This window comes from Passer domesticus, chromosome 3 (genome assembly GCF_036417665.1).
Source record: "Passer domesticus isolate bPasDom1 chromosome 3, bPasDom1.hap1, whole genome shotgun sequence".
Lineage (NCBI taxonomy): Eukaryota > Metazoa > Chordata > Aves > Passeriformes > Passeridae > Passer > Passer domesticus.
Genome location: NC_087476.1, coordinates 3,822,605 through 3,842,926, shown reverse-complemented (window position 1 = coordinate 3,842,926; position 20,322 = coordinate 3,822,605). Strand labels below are relative to the sequence as shown.

The 20,322-nt window shown below is 48.3% G+C and overlaps 2 protein-coding genes across 15 annotated transcripts in view; both read right to left on the bottom strand.

Moving 5' to 3' along the window:
• Positions 1 to 813: 813 nt before the first annotated feature.
• On the bottom strand, positions 814 to 6,953 carry NEIL2 (nei like DNA glycosylase 2). Of its 13 annotated transcripts, none has more exons than XM_064411590.1 (6): positions 6,695 to 6,718; positions 5,031 to 5,235; positions 4,330 to 4,519; positions 3,266 to 3,597; positions 2,301 to 2,497; positions 814 to 1,953 (listed from the first exon to the last, which is right to left on the bottom strand). In XM_064411590.1, the coding sequence occupies exons 3-6, from the start codon at positions 4,465 to 4,467 to the stop codon at positions 1,637 to 1,639; spliced, it is 984 nt and encodes a 327-aa protein (XP_064267660.1). In that variant the 5' UTR covers positions 4,468 to 4,519; positions 5,031 to 5,235; positions 6,695 to 6,718; the 3' UTR covers positions 814 to 1,636. The 13 variants fall into 13 exon arrangements, with proteins under 13 accessions (XP_064267660.1, XP_064267669.1, XP_064267662.1 ...); XM_064411599.1 differs by having other exon boundaries at positions 4,330 to 4,476; XM_064411592.1 differs by having other exon boundaries at positions 5,085 to 5,235.
• Positions 6,954 to 8,082: 1,129 nt separating this feature from the next.
• The window catches only part of GATA4 (GATA binding protein 4), a 28,596-nt gene continuing 16,356 nt past the window's right edge, over positions 8,083 to 20,322 (bottom strand). The window contains exons 3-7 of one of the 2 annotated variants that reach the window (XM_064411587.1): positions 17,440 to 17,609; positions 14,179 to 14,304; positions 13,576 to 13,663; positions 13,180 to 13,322; positions 8,083 to 12,565 (exon numbers count right to left, since the gene is read on the bottom strand). In XM_064411587.1, coding sequence (XP_064267657.1) covers positions 12,383 to 12,565; positions 13,180 to 13,322; positions 13,576 to 13,663; positions 14,179 to 14,304; positions 17,440 to 17,609 — 710 coding nt within the window. In that variant the 3' untranslated portion in view covers positions 8,083 to 12,382. The remainder of the gene's footprint in view (positions 12,566 to 13,179; positions 13,323 to 13,575; positions 13,664 to 14,178; positions 14,305 to 17,439; positions 17,610 to 20,322) is intronic. The other variant, XM_064411588.1, reaches the window with a different exon arrangement.

Sequence of the window (20,322 nt, the reverse complement as noted above, 5' to 3'; positions counted from 1 at the left end):
GGAATTCCGTCCCAGCCCTCACCTCCTCCTCACAGGGAAGAAATCCTTCCCAGTATCCCATCTAACCCCGTGCTCTGGCAGTGGGAAGCCATTCCCCCTTGTCCAAAGTCCCTTTCCAGCCCTCCTGAGCCCCTTTAGGCACTGAAAGGGGCTCTGAGGTCTCCCTGGAGCCTTCTCCAAGCTGGACACCCCCAGCTCAGAGCCTGTCCCCATAGCAGAGGGGCTCCATGGTCTCCTCCAGACTTGCTTCCACAGTCCAAACCTTTCCTGTGCTGAGAACCCAACACATACCCAGCTCCATCCTCATCCTTCAAAGTGCAAGATTCAGCTTTTGAGGTTCTTTCTTGCGAGTCGTTTTCTTCCAGAAGTTGGGCTTTGATCGTCATCGTGGGTCCCTTCCAACTCAGGATATTCTGTGATTCTTTGTTTTGGACGGGCACTTGGCCAACACCCTGCAGAAGGGACATTAACCACCTTCTTTGGCCCCACAATCCCATTAATTGGTTAATTCAGCAATCCCATAATCTGGAACCACTCAAAGGTGTTGCAGTTCACATAGGAGAGGCTGTGCAAGCCTTGCCTAGGAAGCAGCTGCCTACAACAGATGTGTTTACCTCCAGCATTCCCAGCTGATTTGCAATCCATCTTCAAATCCAGTTCCCATTAATGAGAGCATTTACACAGCTAAGGAAAGTCACTGGTACCACTCTGTAGAGGCAGCTGTTAATGAATTCCAGGCAGCTGAAATTTCCATGTACAGCCCAGTTTTTAACCAAGAAACCACCAAAAGGACACACTTGAGATGAACATCAGTGATTCTAATCCAGCTTTTATTTTTTTTGCTCAAGTCAACAACTTATTATTAAAATAAACTCAAATCCAGGGAGAGAGGACAGCAGCAGTTCCCACCTAGTATACAGAGACACAGCTCTATTTCCAAACCTTTCTGCTTTCAGTTTCCTTGGAGATCCTGAGTTTTATGCAACACTGTCACACACTGTAATTTTTTTTTTTTCATTTTTACAGTGAGATCTGGAATTGGCAGGTTGCCACAAAGCTGAAACCTGTGGGTGCAGAGATGAGCTCCGCCAAGCACTGCTGACATACATTTTGTGTATGTTGACGTGGAAGGAGGGAGCTGTTCCTGTCAGCTCTGACACAGAGAACAGCCCCTCGTGTTTAACCACACCCAATAACAGCCCAGCACACAGGTATTCAGCTCCAAACAGAGGCAGGATTATTTAATTCCTAATTAATCAAGCTGCTTAGGCAGAGGGATATCCTCTGTTTTGCTGACTCCTCTGGGGTCAAGTGAGAGTCACTTCAGACCACGGCAATCCCCTGCTCACCCTTCTACACTTCCCACCCACTGCCACCTGAATGGGGTGACCAATGCACCTCAAACCTGGTCAAACTTTACACTGTGGTGCCAATGTGACAAAAAAAACCAAAAAAAAAACCATGGGCAGCCACTTTTTCCTTTCTGCAGCCACTCAGTGGACCTGGGACCTCCACTGAGCACTTAACTCTGCCAACTCCCTAAGGGCCAAACTCAACAGCCTAAAAGAAACCCCAGAGACCTTCTAGGACAACAAAGAGCGTGGATCAGAGACCACCCAGCACCCTGCAGGACAGGTCACTCAGTGACTGGGGAAGGGTCCCCATCCCCTGGCAGCACCGCAGGCTGGCACTGAGGGCACCACCACGTAAGTCTCTTGAAGCCACCCGAGGGTCCAAAAGTGCCCTTCATCAGGGGATGCCCCAGGGGACACTGCTCCTTCTGGTACACCTGGGGGTGCAGCCCTTGGCCACGCAGTTTGCTGTGCAGCCACTCAGAGCTGAACTGAAGGGCGCAGTCCAGCAGACGCTCCAGATCTGAGAGAGCCAAGAGGGAGCCTGGTGTTAACGGGTGGATCCTGGCCAGGTACAGGATCTCATTCTTAATGATGTTCCCTGGGAGGGGTCAGAAACAAGGAGACAGTAAGGATATTTCTAATCAAGGCAATGCAGGCTGCTGGCTCCAACCTGTGATTTCTGCCTCAAGCATCACAGCCAGCAACACCATTCCCTGTACCAGAGGTGGCATCCAAAGCGTAGACTTAGAGCTGGGATTGGACTGGAAAAGGTTCTCTTCCCTCTGCCATTATTACACACCTTGAAGATGACCACATGTCCTCAGCTGGATCAACCAGAAGCACTTAAACTAAAGAGAAAACTGCCCAGACATGCACTTCTGCATCTGTAGACATCCCACCCACCTTCCTCCATTTCTCCTTCTGCCCCTATTCCCTGGAACTCACCCAGCCCTGAAAAATATCTTTGGTCTAGGAGGGTGTAGCAGACGGGATCGGGTGCACAGAGGGCACGCAGCGCCCGGCCACGGTGGAATTCCACAGACAGGATGTCAGAAGCAGGATCAGCCTTTGGAGAGGAGCACCAGAGCATCCGGCAGTTGTAGAAAACAAGGAAACCTCCACTCTCAAAGTACAGAACCAGCCTGGGAGAAGCAGGGAAGTTGGATTCTCTCATCAGAAACATCTCTGAACTACTTGTTATACTCTGCAGCTGGCCACTGTCTCAAGGCAAGGTGGCATCTTTAACAGCTGCAGCCATGAAGCTTGGTGGTAAACCTACACAGCTGGTGAAAGTTTTGTCCTTCTGCTGCCCTGTGACCCTGGTTGACAAAGCCTTCAGCAGGACAGTCCACAAATCAGAGAAATGGATGTTAAAAGTAGCACAAAAAACTGTGTCTGAAAATACTTGTATAGAAATAAAGTCATCCTCCAAAAAATCAGAGAATCATAAAATGGTTTGGAAGAGAACACAAAGATCATCTTGGGCCATCCTCTGCCATGGGCAGGGACACCTTCCCCCACCCCAAGCCCTGTCCAGCCTGGCCTTGGACACTTCCAGGGATGGGGCAGCCACAGCTTCTCTGCTGCCTTTTACAGCATCACTCCAGCCTGTGATTCCAGGTGTATGAGGCGTTTGTTATTTATCCAAGGCTTTTTTAAAAAACATTTAACTGAGAGAAACTGGCACTTTTAGGGCATGATTCAGCCTGGCGTCCTAAAACTTATCTCTTCAAGACAAAAATCTTAGCAGAGCTGGTACTATAATCTCCAGACTACTGCATCCTACAATTCCACTGTGGATTCTCTCGTTGAACACACCCCACATTCACTCATGCCTTAAAAATTATCAGAGAAAACCAAGGCTAAGAGCATTCCCACACAGATTTGGTTTGGGAGAAAAGAGGAAATACCTGGGCACAGGATCCTTCCAGTCCCCCCTTTTATTGGCTCTGCTTGCCCTTGAGAACTCGTTTGCCCGGACGCTGCCGAACATGCCGAAGTGGACGCGCAGCCAATTGCCCCGACCCTCTGCTGCCTCTGGGCCTTCAGATCTTGAGTGCTGGGCTTCCTGCAGCTCCTCATCCTGGGAATGGGGATGTGGAGCACCATCCTGTCCTTGCTGTCCCTGGGCAGGACAGTGTGCCCCACAAGCAGCCTCTCTTTGCAGCGCTGTCTCTTCTGCAGTTGGTCCAACAGGACCTTCAGCTGCCACAAATGCCAGGTACAAGTTCTTCCCATGAACCTTGGGAAAAGAGGTGGGATGTGATCCATAAAGGACCATAACATTCTAGAAAGACTTGGGTTAGAATAGACCTTGAAGCTCATCTCATTCCAAGCCCCCAGCCATGGGCAGGGACAACTTCCACTAGACCAGGTTGCTCAGCCCTCATTCAACCCAATTTTGAACACTTCCAGGGATAAAACCTCTGGCTGTTTCCACAACCTCTATTAGAGGGCACATCAGCCCACCTTGAACATGGGATTCATCAGCATCCAAGCCATTCCCATCAGAGCTGGGGTCATCCTTGCAGATTCCCTTCTTTGCCTGCCTGAAGCAGAAGGTGTTTAGATGCCACTTAATTCTGAATCCCTCACAGGGATTCCCATCAGAACCACCAGGACAGACACTCAGGAGTTTGAAATTTGTCATCATTGCTTCTGATTCCTCTTTCCACTTGGTGCTGAGCACATTTTGTGCTTTTAATTTTGCTCCACACCTTTAATCAGCGGTGAGGCAGCACCAGGGTTTGGCCAGTCAGGTCCAAATCATCATCTGGGGGTGTCAGGCCAGTGAAGCCCCATCAGGACCGACCCAGTGTGACTTCTGACAAGTACCCACAGCACAGACATCTCAGCTTAGCCAGGTGAAACCCTGAGGAAAACATTCACAGGTTCTGCACCTTCTGTCACCCAGGTGCGGGACAATGGTGATTTCTGCCCTCAGACTCGTCATGGATCTGCAAATTCAACGCACCTGGGAGTCCTGGAGCCTCAGGGCATTCAGGTCATTCACACTGAGCTTCCGGCTGCTTCCCCCCACCTTGGCCACCACTTGTCCCACAAAAGGGGAGGTCAGCAGCTGGAACTTCCTCACTGACGGGCCCTCTGGCATCTCCAGCAGCTGCAGAGGGATTAGCAGGTCCTTGTCACACTCTGCCCTAGACCTGGAGGGAAGCTGCAACTCAGAAATACACAAAACATCCACCCAATTTTCCTCCTTAAGTTCCTGTGGAAAAGTCCGTGAAGATAAATAGGCCCAGGATGGTGGAGGAGCTTCCATCCTAGCAGATATATATAATTTAACACAGCCCTGAATAACATATTCCAATGGCAGTTTTCACACTGCAAACAGGAATTTGGCCTGGGGAATCTCCCAAAGTCCTTTTTATCCTGGGGCAGCGGGAGGTTTCCCTGCCCACATCACAGGGGTTGGAAGTAGATGATCTTTAAGGTCCCTTCAACCCATTCCATTCTGTAATTTTTATGATTAGTGACCCAGAACCAGCACAGGGCAGTGACCCATCTTTTTCCCAAATAAAACACCACGGGAAGTGCTGCTCCCATGGAAAGATCAGCCCTGGCATTATAACATCCCCACCCCTGGCTTTACCCACTGCTTGCCCCACTGACTGCAATGGCATGGAACCAGTTGGGGAACATTTCTAGCATTCCTACACTCTGCTAACAGCATCTGGGAACAGAAGGGATGAGGGGGAGATGAGGCAGCACCATCCTGCAGCTCCTTCCAGGAAGTCACACCAATACAGAAGGAGTTATTTCTGGCATGAAGTCACTTGCAGTTCTTCTGAGGACTTCTGGCTTGCTGTACAAGCAAAGCTCAGCTTGGCTTTCATCCCACAGCACCAGTTCTCCCTGCAGACTAATCCCAGAGACCAGCACTGATCAGAGGCTCAGCTTCAAGCTCCACAGCACTCAGTACAGGGCTCTGAGGCACCTGGCACAGCTCTGAGACAGCTTGAAGAGAAAATCAACAGCAATCCTGGGGTCCCCCACCACAAGAGCCATTCCCACCTCATGCCAGCCTTTCCTGTGCTGCAGCACAAACCAAATCAGTTTTGGAAGGGCACAAGAAGAAAATATGTTAGGGAACATTAATTTAATGTCTTAGATCCATGTACAGATATTAAGTGGTCATCAAAACTAGATTTAGCAAGTGTAGAAGACTGAGCTTTAGTCCCCTGCCTTCAAGGGCATGTGATGATTATTCACAGGCCTGCTCTAGTTTTATTTAAAAAATCTGCATATTATGTTGATCAAGAGACAGCTAAAGGATGCTTCTGCTGCCAAAGGCACCAGCAGCAGTTTGGATCCCTGGAGACAGCTGGGCACAGGTCATGCAAGGAGTCTGCCCTGGCTTTGTGTCAGGCAGCACAGACTGAGCACCAGGACAGCCCTGTGAGCCCAGAGCTCACATCCCAGGGAAGCTCATCACTTGCAGAGCTCTGACTGCTGCGAAGTTAGCTCTTCACAGCTCCATGTGAGAGACTGGAAGTGCCAGGAGCTTTGTGAGGTATTAATGCTCACACTGCCCCAGCTGTGGCCTGTCTGACAGAAAAGGAGCACTCCTTAAGAGGGAAATTGCCCTGTTCCCCAGCACATCAGAACCACCAGCATCTGCCATCCTTATCCCATGTACTGAATTCCCTTATCTCCATGTACCTCCTTATTTCACATTTTTATTCTAGATCCACTTCAGTTCCATCCAAAGCACTCCCCCTTCTAAGGAGGAAGAGGAGGAAAACCATCCCCAGCCCTCTGCAGGGCATGACACCCATCTCACCATGAGCATGGTACCTAAGCTGGTACCTCTGCAGGTCTGGGGCAGGGAGCCAGGCTTCCAGGACAAATCCTCCCCCTGTATGGGCTCATTCCCAGTCCTCATGGCCAGACAAAAGCCCAGCACCCACAGCAGAACAGAGCAAGGACAAGGCTCATGCAGCTCACCCCAGCTCTGCCTGCACCCCAGGATTGCAGGAAGGCTCCCTGTGACCTTACACCCCTGGGCAAGGCTCCTGCAGGGACTTCAAGGCACAGCTCTGACCCTCCACACGCAGTCAGGGGTGTGCAGAGCTCTCCATCTTCTCACATTCAGCCAAGCATCAGTTTGCAGCCATCCTCAGAAAACAGGCACTGAGTTCCCACCCCATTCTCACCCACATCATCCCAGGGCAATGAAGGCACCCACTGCTTTTTCCCCAAGCCCCACATTCCTGCATCTAGCTCTCATCCACTGCTTTCCCTGTGCATCCATTTGGGGAGGAAGCTGGGCAGCCTTCCACCCCCCTGCTCCTCACAGCCCTTCCTCTACCCTCATGCACCTGCCACAGCACCTTCAACACGACTGAACACAAATCTCTTCCACCCACCTCCTTTTATAAGGGAGGAAGATCCTCCCTCCCCTCCCCAAAAAGCAGGGGAGCTCCCCAGTTGGCGGCCAGGGGAGGGATGGGTGGTTCCAGGCGCTGATCTCACCTCACCAGCTGTACTGGTTTGTGAACCGGTTGGACTGGGGAGGAAGCTGGGCAGTACCTGGCAGGGTGATTGGGCGCTGAGAGCAGGGCTGTGCCCCTGCAGAGTGGGAGGTGGCTCAGCACAGCCCTGGCTGACAGCCTGGTTTTGGCTCTTGTCTCTCAGCTCAGCTGGAAGCATTCAGGCTGAACAAGGCCTACCGAATAGAACCCAGTGAGAAGACCAAAAAGCTAAGTCATGATGGTTTTTAAGTGCCCCCAAGGGCTTTCCCCCTCTCTGCTGTGTTTGGGAGCTTTTCCTTGTGTAGTGAGGCTTTTCCTCATTTATATTAAAATCGTAGGCACAGACTGGTTTGGGTTGGAAGGGACCTTAGAGATCATCCAGTTCCACCTCTCTGCCATGGGCAGGGACACCTTCTACTAGACCAGGTTGCTCCAAGCCCTGTCCAGCCTGGCTTTGAGTTGCTCCAAACTGGGTCTGTCACCTCTTGAGTTCTTCATCCTGTTTTGGCCATTCCAAATCCCATGTATGGGAGGGGGCTCTGTGTGGCTCTGGGGCTTGGGGACAACATTGATTTTCCTGCAATGACTCATTGCTTGGGAATTCCCAGGTCTAGGCAATTAATTTACCAAAGATTTTTGTTCTCATTAATAATCTAATAATTATTAAATAAGAATTTTATATAGGACAATGAGTAATAGGTGCAAGTTGAAGGAAGGGAAATTTAGATTAGATATTAGGAAGAAATTATTAACTTTGAGGGTGGTGAGACACTGGAACAGGCTGCCGAAGGTGGTTGTGGCTGCCCCATCCCTGGAAGTGTCAAAGGCCAGGTTCAATAAGGCCTTGAACAGCCTGGTCTAGTGGAAGGTGACCCTGCCCATGGCAGGGGGTAGGACTAGATGAGCTCTAATGTTCCTTCCAACTCCTTAACATTCTATGATTTGGGAAAACATTTCCACCACGAGGGTGGTCAGACACTGAACAGGAACCCAGAGAGGTGGTGAGATTTCCATCTTGGGGTATGTTTAAAACTTGACTGAATAGGTCTCTGAGAAAACTGATCTCATATTTTCTGACTTTAAATTGCCTGTAATTTTTTTCATTGTGACCTCTCTGGGACAGGACCCACTTCACCATTTCTTCTCCGGGTGCATTTAATGTTTTCAGTATTTCATCATTTACCCCCTGCCTTCTCCAATAAGCCTACAAGGGTACACAGAATCAAGCAGAAACCTTCTGGTTTTATTATCATTGTTTTATTTCCATTAGTTCTAAAGGTGTAGAAGTTACGTGGATTGGTAGCCATACTACATCATAATAGATATTTTTTTACATCTTTAAATAATTACAGCTTGTTCAGTTGGTTGGTTTCCCTCTCCCCCTTACAAATAAGTGTCTGCTTCTATGAGACCTTCCCAGCTGACCTGGGAAGCTTCAAACTTTATACATGGGGAGAAAAAAAAAAAGGCAAAACAAAACACCACCCCGACATAGTCACAGCTTCAATGTTACATTGAGAGTTGTTGATTGGTTTTTAAGCTCCCTTGCAATATTCCTGAGCTCCTCCTGATTGCACCCTCTCCATCCAAGCCCATAAGATTGCAAGTGATCTGTGGATCAATTTACAAAGAATAACTTAAGTGAATCAAGATACTGCACTTGCACAAAGAGCAAAGACATTCAGAAGTGGTTAAATGACCTTTCTCGGCTCCCTGTCCTGGTTCTCATGTGCCCATCTCACTTGGGTGGCCACTGGGCCAGTGCCAAGGTCTGGTTTGACACACCCAAACCTTGTGCTGTAAATCCTTCAACATCCAAATTTGCCTGATTAGGGATGACCTGAAGGGGAACAAATCCCACAAATGCAGTTTTAAATGTGCTGAGGTGTTTTGCAGCAGTGGGCCCTTCCCTCTTGCTCCTCTGAGAAGGGATAGTTCTCAGTCCTGTATTTGTGTAGGACCTAGTATGGATCTCATGAGGCTCCCCAGCAATAAAAGCAGTAACAAAACAAATTACTTTGCCTTAATGGGTCTCTAATAATTGTATCTAATTCATTACTAAAGCAGGCTCTGCCTCCCCCATCACAGGCAGGAAAGCAAGCTCAGGTGGAACCTGTAATTTTGTAATTGGCTCCTCTTGCTGGAAGGAGCTGAGTGGCCTGACAGTGGCAGCACTTTAATCCTCTTGTCCTGTGAGTGTCCCTTGGTCTGTCACCTCTGGAGTTTGCCATCCTGCTTTAGCCAACCCTGCAAGACGTGGCTCTGAGTGATTCCTGGCCTTGGAGACCATGTTCAGCCTCCCACAATGACTCCTTACGTGTGAATCCCCAAATGTGAGCAATTAATTAGCCAGTGATTCTTGGGAAAACATTTCCAGCATGAGAGTGGTCAAACAGTGGAACAGGAACCCAGAGAGGTGGTGGGATTTCCATCCTTGGGAATATTCAAAAGTTGCCTGAACAAGGCCTTGATAGACTTGATCTCGTCCCTTCTGAGTTAGAGTATTCTGTAATTTGATCATTAGAAGCCCTGAAGAAAGGGACCCGTCAATCATGGTGTGTTTGTACTCCACCTGAAATGGTGATGCTGCATCTGACGTCAGTCTCTCACCATCCTGATATCAGCACTGGCCTGAAAAAGACAAAATCTCCTGGGCCAACAGCAGCTCTACAACAGTTTTGGGTGATTGAAAAGAACCACAGAGCCTGGTGTATCCAAACTTGTGTTTCTGGTGAGAAAGGGGGACAAAAAATCTAATCTCTACCCCTAAAGAGTTGTCCTCTACCCCTAAAGCTGTCCTCACAGCCCCCAGAGCTTTGCCTGTTATCAGGGACTTGTAAATGCTCCTCACTCTGTTTCAAGAATTGTTTTTAAGGCTTTGAGGAAGGCTAAAATCCAGTTAATAAATTTCTACCAAGGGGACATGAGGCAGATATGTTCTGCAGGGATTTTTCCTGCTGGCATTATAAGCAGAGTTCTTTCTGGCATCTCTGAGTGGGTTTTAAGGGCAGAAAAAAAATCGCACTGGGGAGTTTGGCTTTGAGGGAAGGAGGAGGAGCACAGCAATAGGGAAGGGAAGGTAGAGCCAGTGTGAGCCTCCAGATGGAAGGAGAAATGGGGGTGTGGTTGGTCTGGACTTCTAATACTCATCAGGAGGCTCTACTCCCTCTTGGGGCTTTGCAGGGTAGTTCTGGATGTCTCAAAAGTTGGCATGAGCTACGTGGCATTTTGTGGTGCAGGCTTCTGTGTTATGGCCAGGAATTCACAGCCAGATCTCAGGAGAGCTCGACTGCCATTTGCAAAGGGATTTACTTCAAGGAGGAGTTTTGCTAAAGATCTTCCTGCCAATGCAGAAACACCTTTGTGTTTTCACCTCAAATTAATATTTTTCAGTTCTATTTCTGGCCTCTTCTCTAAAAGCCTAGCAGGTCTGAACTAAATCACAGAATTTAATTTCTTTATCTTCATGTTTCATCAATGTCTTTCCCTCATCTGTAATTAGCTCTAATGAGGTTAAACACTGCATTAGCTCCACAAAACAGTGGGAACTGGTGCATACACCACCCAGCTGTTCCCATGGCATCATTGCCATGGTGCTTTTCTCTAGGGAGTGTGGAGGCTCTGTCACCCCTACAAAACCCTGCAAATCTGAGCTATGGAGAGAACAGTGAGTGCAGGAGGGTCCAGGACTCTCCAGTCACAACCAGTCCAGTTGAATCCTTCTCCTTAGAGAAGCTTTTACACCACAGGGAGAAAAGGGGTGAGTTCAAGCAAAGACAACACAATGCCATTCTTTTGCTTCAAACCTGTCCGTGGCTCTCCTCTTCACCAAGTCAGGTTGTGTGGAAGAACACTCCTTGTGGGAGTGTTAAACAGTGGGAGGCAGAGGGTGGCACATTTCGAGGGTTGCACAATCCCCCTTAGAGATTTTTCACTTGATGGTTCTGTACTCGAGTTCTGGATGCGGGGAGGAAAAGAGAGGAGCTGGGAAGGCAAGGAGGGTAACAGAGCTTGGGAGCAGACAGAAACCAGAGTGAAGAATCTTGCAGGATGAGGTCTCCCAGGAGCTCTCTTCGTGGACAGGCAAAGCTGTCATTCCTTGGAAATGTTGCTGCAAACTTCATGGGAAGCATCTGGTGAGGCACTTGGGCTGCCCAGGGGAGCTGTGGCATCTGCCATGCTGCAGTTTGAGTTTGTTAAACCAGAGGCAGAGCAGTCAGGGCTGGATTAGACAGGACTGATCCCTTTGGGAAAAGGGAATGAGTCCTGCTCTTAGCATCTCTTCCAACTCCATTTGCCAGGATTCCCTGGTAGCTGAGAGCCTTATGGGCAAGCAAACAGTCGAGTCTTGTTTAATGGAGTTGTGCTTCTCTTGCAGGCAAGCAAGTCTGTGCACATGCTTGATAAGGAAAATAGCCCCTGCCACCTCCTGTAGGGGCTGAAGCCACTGCTTGTTGCAAAAAGTGAAATCCTAAAGGATTAGGTGTGGGAAATGGTCACGAGCCAGCTGTTAGGGGGAAAGTGGGCGCTCACAGTACAGCCGAAAATAAGTGACAGTCAGATTTCATCAGTGGCATCCAAACCAACATAAAAATAGGCAAAATAATTAAATTATCTGTCTGAAAAGCAGTGGCCCAGCAGTGTTAGAAGAGCATCTCTCACTTGCTGTGCTCTTGAATCATCTCTAAACCTGGCTTGTCGCTATCCATCAGGGAAGAGCCCAGCCATTTCCTCCAGGATTTGCTGACCAGCATGGGTCTCATCTACCTTCTTCCAGAAGGTTCCTTCTTCCAAGATCCTCCTTCGACTTGGACAGACCTACTCCGGGCTCAGCCAACAACCTTTTGGAAACACAGTTCCATGATTTCGTAGTGATAAATAGGAAAGGAGTTACTATTAAATACAGACATTCATGAGCTTTCCAGACCATCTAGAAAAATGAAGACAATGCTCTACATGTGTGAGCTGAGGAGGAAAGGGGATGTCTCTTTTTTTCACTGCCCTACATCATATCAAATCCACTAAAGCCACTAAAGAATCTCTAGTGAAGTCTGTTCAGCAAACTGTCCTGGAACTGGCTCCATTTGGTGGAAGATCACTAAATTTGGGTCATGAGAAGACAGTGGCATTTTCTTCTGTTTGGGAAAAGAATGGGTGGTGACAGAAGAAGAGTCTCTGTTCCACCATTGTCTGAGCCTTAAAATGCCAGATATTGTTAAATAAAACTCAAGAACTGTGTCCATTTCTGTGTTTCTGGCTGTTTCATAGTAAGTGGTGACAGTCAAATAGAGAGGCTCATTTAAAGTGGGGAAAAAAGGCTTCAAATCCTTGAGTTACTCTGAGATTTGAGTCTTCTCTCTTCATTTCATAAGAGCTCCCCTACACCTTGGGTAAGTTCTCTTCACCAGAACATCTCACAAGGGAGGAGAAGACAGGAGAGCAGGGGAGGTGGAGACAACATTGACTTGGTGATTACGTGGCATCTTCTTCATCTCTCAAGCGGATCAGCCTGGAGTTCATAGGGAAGGGGCCAGGTTATGCAGTTATGATGTCCCCGTGGTTCTCAGCCAGCACCAGGCTGTTCCAGGAGTCCTGTTTGGAGCTGGTTTGGGGAGACTGGCTCATGGCTGACTGGTAAGCCTGGGGGGAAAGCTTCAGAGCTGAGATTGCAGGGTGAATGGATGATCCATGTCCAGACATGGCAGAGACTGAGAATGCCTATGGAAAAAGGAGAATGCTGTGAAAAAAGCTTCAAGCCTTAGAGGACCATGTAAATCCCTTTAGTGTGGGTTGGTGCTGTTGTAAAAATGTGTCTGGATTTGCTGCACAGCAGGAGATTGCACCCTGTGTGGGATACTTTGGGCAGGCTCTTTCTTCCTGTCTCCCTTTCTTTTTAATTCTAGAAACACAAGGATTTGGGTTAGAAGAGACCTTAATGATCATCTCCTTCCCACCCCCTGCCATGGGCAGGGACACCTTCCACTATCCCAGGTTGCTCCAATCCCCATCCCGACTTGCCTTGGGCACTTCCAGGGATCTAGGGGCAGCCACAGCTTCTCTGGGCACCCTGTGCCAGGGCCTCACCACCCTCACAGGGAAGAATTACTTCCTAATATCCAATCTAAACCTCTCTCTTTCAGTTTGAAGCCATTGCCCCTTGTCCCATCCCTCCAGACCCTTGTAAATAGTCTCTCTCCATCTTTTCCTGCAGCCTCCCTTCAGGTGCTTGTCCTTAAGTACCTAAATAAAGTTAGGAGGATGTTCTCCCCACGTCTACCATTCTATTTCCCTTTTTTTTGTTTTTCCCCACTGCCAACACCTCCCCTCAGTACCTGAGAAACAGGGCTGGGGTGCCCATAGTGAGATGAGAGCCCAGGTTCTGTTTTGATGGGGCGCATTTCCTCGGTGGTCGTGGTGCTGCTGCTGCTGCTGGTGGAGCTGGTGGTCGGGGTAAGACTCTCGCTGCTGGATGGGCCTGGGAGAAACCAGAGGGTAAAACAGGCTCTTTCCAAAGACCTTTCAGCACAGAGCTGTGCTCACTCACCCAGAAGTGTGTGGTAAAAATAAATTTTAAAATAGTTGGAATTCAGGTATTTAGACATCCCCCATTTTTTAAAAATTGACCTGTTTTGTCATTGGATCTCTCTAATTCGAGTGCAATAGGGTCAGAAATACAAGTGCACACACAAATACACATAATAAAATAAATTCCTTCATTCAGTACTTACCTGCTGGTGCCTTTGTTTTGTTAAGGTTCTTAGGCTTGCGTTTCCTCGTCTGAATTCCCTCTTTTCTCATGGCTAAAGGCCTTGGGACCTGTGGGTCCAAAGAGAAAAGCACATGGGTTTCTGAATGTCCTTAAGGTCATCTAAGAGAACATGATTCCAGTTCTGATTTGTGGTCAAACTGGTTTAATTGAAAGCAACAACAGAATGGAGCCCAAATTCCCTGGTCAAGGGAGATTCAAGATGTGCATCCAAATGGGGATAAGAAGGCAGATCACACCATGGTATTGAGTGTTTTAGGGCCAGAAGGGAACTACAGCTCATGTGTTTGTGCTTCAGACTTGGCTTTTTTACTAACATGCCTGAATTTATGTGGGAAGAATCTGGGCCTTTTTTTATTAGGTTTTAAGACTTATTTGCAAAGACGACCTAATTTGCAACTGAGAAATACCCAGCATGTACACCCCTTTGAAGGTATAAACACAACGTAAACTTGAGGAGGACTAAACCCAAAAGGACAGCGGGAAAAGCAGCTCCAGAAGAGCTATGTAAAGAACCCAGCCCCCAGCCTGGTGCCATGAACAGCCTCCCACAGCAAGGATTTACCCCGTGGAGCTTCATGTAGAGCCCGCAGGCGTTGCAGACCGGCTCCCCCTCGGCATTCCTGCGCCAGAGTGTGGTGGTCGTCGTGTGGCAGTTGGCACAGGAGAGCCCAACGCGGCGGGATGCTGACTGTGGGGACAACAGAGCAAGGAAACAAGTCAGCCCTTGTTGAGATGAACACCCCATGTGTGGAGACACAAGGCTTGACTCCATGTTTCAGAAGGCTGATTTATTATCTTATATATTATACTAAAATACTACATAAAAACTATACTAAAAGAACAGAGAGAAAGAGTGATCAGAAGGCTATAAAGAACAAGAATAGAATAGAATATATAACAAAATCTGTTCACAGTCCGATGCAGCTGCATCTGTGATTGGCTCTTAATTAGAAACAACCAACATGCACCAATCACAGATGCACCTGTTGCATTCTACAGCAGCAGATAGTTATTGTTTACGTTTCTTTCCTGAAACCCTTAGCTCCTCAAGAGAAGAAAATCCTAACAGAAAATTTTTCATAACATATCATAGCTACAAGCCCTGCAATGCCCTCACCAGCAATGCCCCACATCCCAACCAGCTTGCTTCACCACACCTCAGGGTTCCCTCTCCTCTTGCCTCTCGTATTTCTCTGGCTTTTTATCTTTTTGCCCCTTTGAAGTTGCCCAGCTGCCTCTTTCTGCCCCTCTTGCCTTTCCACTGACTCCAGGAGTCATCATCTCAGATGGCACCAGAGACATGAAATAGAATCATTGGAAAAGACCTCCAGGACCATCGAGTCCAGCCTGTGACTGATCACCACCCTGTCACCCTCCCCAGAGCACTGAGGGCCACTTCCAGTTGTTCCTCGGACACCTCCAAGGATGGGGACTCCAGCACCTCCCTGGGCAGCCCCTGCCAATGCCTGGCCACTGTTTCAGTGAAAAAATTCTTCTTGATGTCCAAAGTGAGCCTCTCCTGGTACAGCTCGAGGTTCTGTCCTCTCATCCTGTCCCTGTTTCCTGGCAGCAGAGCCCAAGCCCCACCCTCCTGTCAGGGAGGGCCACAAGGTCCCCCCTGAGCCTCCTTTCTCCAGAATCCCACATCACCTGAACAGATCCCCAGGTCTCCAGCAGCTCTAGTGGCAGCTTAGAGACCCCCTGCACGTGTACACACCTACACTAAAGTATCTGGATCTCAGACCATCCTGCTTTTTCCAGCTCCCAAGCCCTTCCAGGCATCATGGCTATCCAATAAAATGCCATCAATACCATAAATGTTACATATTCCTTGCTGGCTTTGTGCTATGTTGTTTATAGAGCTCGAGGGGAAGATAAAAAAGAGAAGCTTCCAGCAGTGTTTTCCTCCTCTTGATAAAGAGGGATAATTAATAGGAAGCCTCACTAATGAATTAGTGCAGGGAGCAGACTCAAAGTTCCTTTTCTGGGTGAACTGGTTTAGTCAGGCTCAGAAGGCAACAGGAGAAAGCAACGGGCTTGAAGCCATATAAAATACAAGTTTTTGAGCTCGGAAACAGTGGGAGGTGGAGGAAGGAAAAGCCACATCCTCCACACCTGCCTGACTCTTGCCATCATCCTTCAAAGCTCAGGCCTTAAAAGTCAGTAAATGAGAGAGGGAAGGTCCTGGTTGCCGGGGTGAGATCCTGCCTGGATCGGTCGGTCTCTGGAAAGGCGTTTCACAAGAGGGCGCTCGGTGCCCGTGGCTGCTGGCAGCGCTCAGCCTGCCCGGGTCACTTTTGTCACTCGCAGGGCACGGCTGGGTTTGGGCACAGACAGGGCTGAGCGATTCAGAGGGCAGGGCAGTGTGGGGATGGAGCCTCGTGGATAACAGGGAGTGTGGAAGTCTGGGTTTTAGCTTGGGTTCATGATCATAGAATGTTATGGAATCATAGAATGTTGTAGGATCATAGCATTTTAAAGAGTTAGAAGGGATCTTAAAGCTTATCTAGCCCCAGTCCCCTGCCATGGGCAGGGACACCGTCACTAGACCAGGTTGCTCAAGGCCTTTTCCAGCCTGGCTTTGAACACTCTCAGGGTTGGAACATCCACAGCCTCCCTCAGTAACCTATTCCAGAGTCTCACCACCCTCACAGAGAAAAAAATCTTCCTAATATCTAACCTAAATTTCCCCTCTTCAAAGTTGTACCCATTGCTTCTTTCCTGTCACTCCAGTTCCTGATGAAGAGTCACAGATTCCCTGTAGGACCCTTCAGACACTGGAGGGGGCTGTGAGGTCTCCACAAGACCTTCTCTTCGCCAGGCTGAACAGTCCCAACCTTCTCAGCCTGTGGTGATGGACTCATGTCATTGGAACCACAGAGACCTCCCCAAAACCCCTCACCAAAACATGCAGGGAGCAGCAGGTTACCAACACTGAGCTCACAGAATGATGGAGTGGTTTGGGTTGGGTGGGACCTTAAAGATCATCAAGTTTCACCCCCTGCCATGGTCAGGGACACCTTCCACTATCCCAGGCTGCTCCAATCCCCATCCAAACTTGCCTTGGGCACTTCCAGGGATCCAGGGGCAGCCACAGCTTCTCTGGGCAGCCTGTGCCAGGGGCTCACCACCCTCACAGGGAAGAATTTCTTCCTAATATCCCATTTAAACCTGCTCTGTCAGTTTGAAACTATTCCCTGTTTTCCTGTCATCCTTAAAAATAGTGTTCTCTCCATCTTTTCTATAGGCTTCCTTTGGGAAAGCTCCAATTAAGTCAACCCAAAGCTTTCTCTTTTCCAGGATGAACAATCCTGTTCCTGTCCCCCAGGTTCCTTGTGCATACCCCACCCTGACCCCAGAGACTTTGGGATGCCCTGGCCTGCCTTAAAATGGAGGCTTCACCTCACCCAACGGATCTGGGAGCAGAGTATCTTAAAAAAGTATCCAGAAAAGTCACCATGAAGTGAGGGGCTCACCCAGCAGTGACCCCTGTGGATAAGAGAAGATGGACTGGTACTGTGCTGGAACTGGAAAGAGCTGCCATTCCTCCAAATATACCTGCAGTGATACTAAAGCAAGGACTGGCTTTTGCTGAACCAACACCACAAATCCCAGAATCACCTGTGTCCTACAGCCCCTTCCACTGCCTGGCTGAGTGTCTGGAGAACTGCTCGGGGCAGTACCAGGGCTTGGAGTATCCCAAGCATGAGAAAACCTGGCTTGTTTTGAAAGCCTGGGCAGATGGGAGTTGAAACACCCCTGGCATCTGCAGCTGGCCGCGATTTCTTTGCCTCCTCCTCCCACGCGTGTGATCTTGACTTACCAGCCTCCTCTGGGGTTTGAACAGGGGCCGGTTGATGCCGTTCATCTTGTGGTAGAGCCCGCAGGCGTTGCAGAGGTAGTGCCCCGTGCCGTCCCTCCTCCACAGCGGGGTGGACATGGCCCCACAGTTGACACATTCTCGCCCCTCGGAATAATCATCAAAAAATTCTGCTGCCAGGACGGGAGAGAAGGGAAAAGACTCCGTTAATTAGGTGGCTGTACCTTTAATTGCTGCTCTGCTTCTCAGTTTAGACCAGAAGGGGTATTTCAAGAAACCACAAATATTCAGATTTTATAGAAATCTTTTGCAAGAAACAGCTCTTCCTTCCCCAAGGAAGTCCCCCCAGGATTATTGGGAAGAGGGACTTGTTTCCTTGCCATGGCTATAGGACTTCTGTGGCAGCAGGGATGTGCTGGGACACAGGCACCAGGAGACAGAAATAGAAACCTTTCCCTTCTGCTCTGATGTTATCCAATTTTCAAGATTGGCCATAGCCAGGGCAAGCAGATCCGGGCAAGTGAACAACCCTGGTTACAATCAAGGCAGATTCCTGAGACCATGGATAAACACAAACCCCGCAGAGCAGAACTGCCCAGAGGTCAGGCAGCTGCATTTCTGCTGGGCAGGGAAAACCATTCCATGTGCCCTGCTCCCCATGGGAATGCTCCTCACCCAGCCCCTCTGCTGGGGGGAATGGCTGCAGAGAGCCAAGGGGAGGTTCGTGTGCCTTCACCCCATTCTCTGCACGGAAAACATCTCCTGAGTTGCAGGAATCCACATGTACAACTTGAAGGTTCCCTTCCTAATGGAAGAGGGCTGGAAAGGGATAGTCTTTAAGGTCCCTTCCAACCCAAATCATTCCATGGTTCTGGGATTCAAACCCCAGCTCAGGCTGACAGATAACAGGGATTGTTGGGAATTTGTGTGTGTTAGAGGCTCAGCTTTTGATGGAAATCTATATTGTGCTCGATGCCAAACTCCAGGGCCTGCTGCATTCACCCACTGCATTCCTGGTACATCCTGCACTGGGGCTCGGCTGCAGCTGGGATTTGAGGAACAATTGGGCATGGAGTGATAGGAGAAGGGGGAATGCATTTAAACTGACAGAGGACAGGGTTAGGTCAGATGTTAGAAGAAATTCTTCCCTGTGAGGGTGGGGAGTCCCTGGTTTAAGCTGCCCAGAGAAGCTGTGGCTGTTCCATCCCTGGAAGTGTCCAAGACCAGATTTGATGGGTCTTGGAGCAACCTGGGAGAGTGGAAGCTGTCCCTGCCCATGGCAAGGGTGTGGAATGAGATGAACTCTAAGGTCTCTTCCAACCCAAAACATTCTGTCATTCTCTGAACTGCCCTGGGCTGGGCCAGTCCAATCCCTCTGGCTGTGACAGAACCACAAGGTTCAAAGGTCAGCACAACACAGCTCAACTGCATCATCCTTTGGAAAGACACAGCTCCCTCCCCATTCCATACAAACCCTTCCAGAAACCAAGAACTTCACTGCATTTTTTGCTTGTCCACCTGTTTTTTACACAAAAATCTCAATTTCCTGCTGGAAGACAATTGCTCCCCAGGGAGAAAACCAACAAAATTTGGCTTCTGGTTGAGTTGTGCCTCAGTCCCATGTGGATTCTCTGATGTCTAGCAAGGGTTATGTTCAGACGTGGCCTTATTTTCTCTTTTCCCCAGACTATTTTTGGAAATTCTGCAGGAAACTGCATAACCGTGAAGCGGCCAAAGGACAAAAAAAATTAATGAAGTGGCGCCAGTTAACAGAGACAAATATTCATGTGAGCATAATTCTCCCTAGAAAATCTGGCTAAAAATGGCAGGAGATTACACCGTGTACCCATGGGGAAATGGTAGAGAGCACTAATTTATTGTACTCAAGCAGCTCTGGAGCCAGAAAAGCAGGAATCCAGTATCCTCCCAGCAGCTTAAGAAAATCTCACTACCCTGGGGCAATTCTGGTGGTTTCAAAAAGATGGGAATCCCTCCAGGTGATTTTTGTCGGCATGGATTCAGTGATACCAAAACCCTCACTTTCACCCTTAAAATGACCATTGAGTCACAGCCAAAATCTAGATCAAATAAACTTCCTTTGAAAAGAGAAGGGGTTGGAACAGCTGGTCAGGAAAGAACTCGTTTCCTTGAAAAATCTCAAGAAAGGAAAACATTTCACTTTTTTTTTCATCTTAGAAGTTGTTGAGGTTTTTGATTATAATTTTCCAAAGAAAAAGCCAAAGTGTTTTTGCAGTAATTTTTTTTCCTGTAAAAAATGCCTTCTTCTTCGAAAATAATTCAGTACAGAGTTGTGGACATAATCCAGGGAGAATTTAGCAGAGCAGAGGTAATCAAAAGGTAACAGTTAAAACTTGAGTGATTTGAGATCTGCCTGTGACTAATTTAAAAATGTGGTCTTTCTTGGAGATTTTTCCACCAGGAAACCAAAATATAAAAGTTTTTTTTAATAAAAGACAAAGGAGAAAATTCCTAACAGCTCCTCAGAAATGTTAAGAATTGGTCTAGTTCTTGAAAAAGAAGGTCCGTCAAAAAAAAAGTCAAGTATGGATATATTTCTGCTTTTAGAAAAATGTAAGTCTCCTATCTGCTGGCAATAAATAATTTCTTTCCAAGTGTTGATTGTTATTTCCCAAGAGGGGGACACCCAGCTCCAGTGCCACGTTATTTTCAGTGTTGGTTTCTCATTGACATCCAAAACACCAGTGCAAACCTGCCTCAAGACCTGCTCTTCTTTCTCATCTGCCTTTGACTGATATTCTTCCCTATTTCTTTGGTGCCTTTGGGTTGGTTTTGGGGGTTTTTTCCCAGTTTTCATGGGATTTGGACTGGAACATCTCTCTCAAGGGACTTCCATAGAATCACAGA

Coding starts and splice junctions, on each gene's coding strand:
- NEIL2 (XM_064411596.1), bottom strand. CDS start 4,467: ATGCCAGAGGGCCCGTCAGTGAGGAAGTTCCAGCTGCTGACCTCCCCT. Junction 3,598..4,329: donor TGAGGCTCCAGGACTCCCAG/GTGCGTTGAATT, acceptor TCTTTTCCCAAG/GTTCATGGGAAGAACTTGTA. Junction 1,954..2,300: donor AAGATATTTTTCAGGGCTGG/GTGAGTTCCAGG, acceptor GACCCCTCCCAG/GGAACATCATTAAGAATGAG.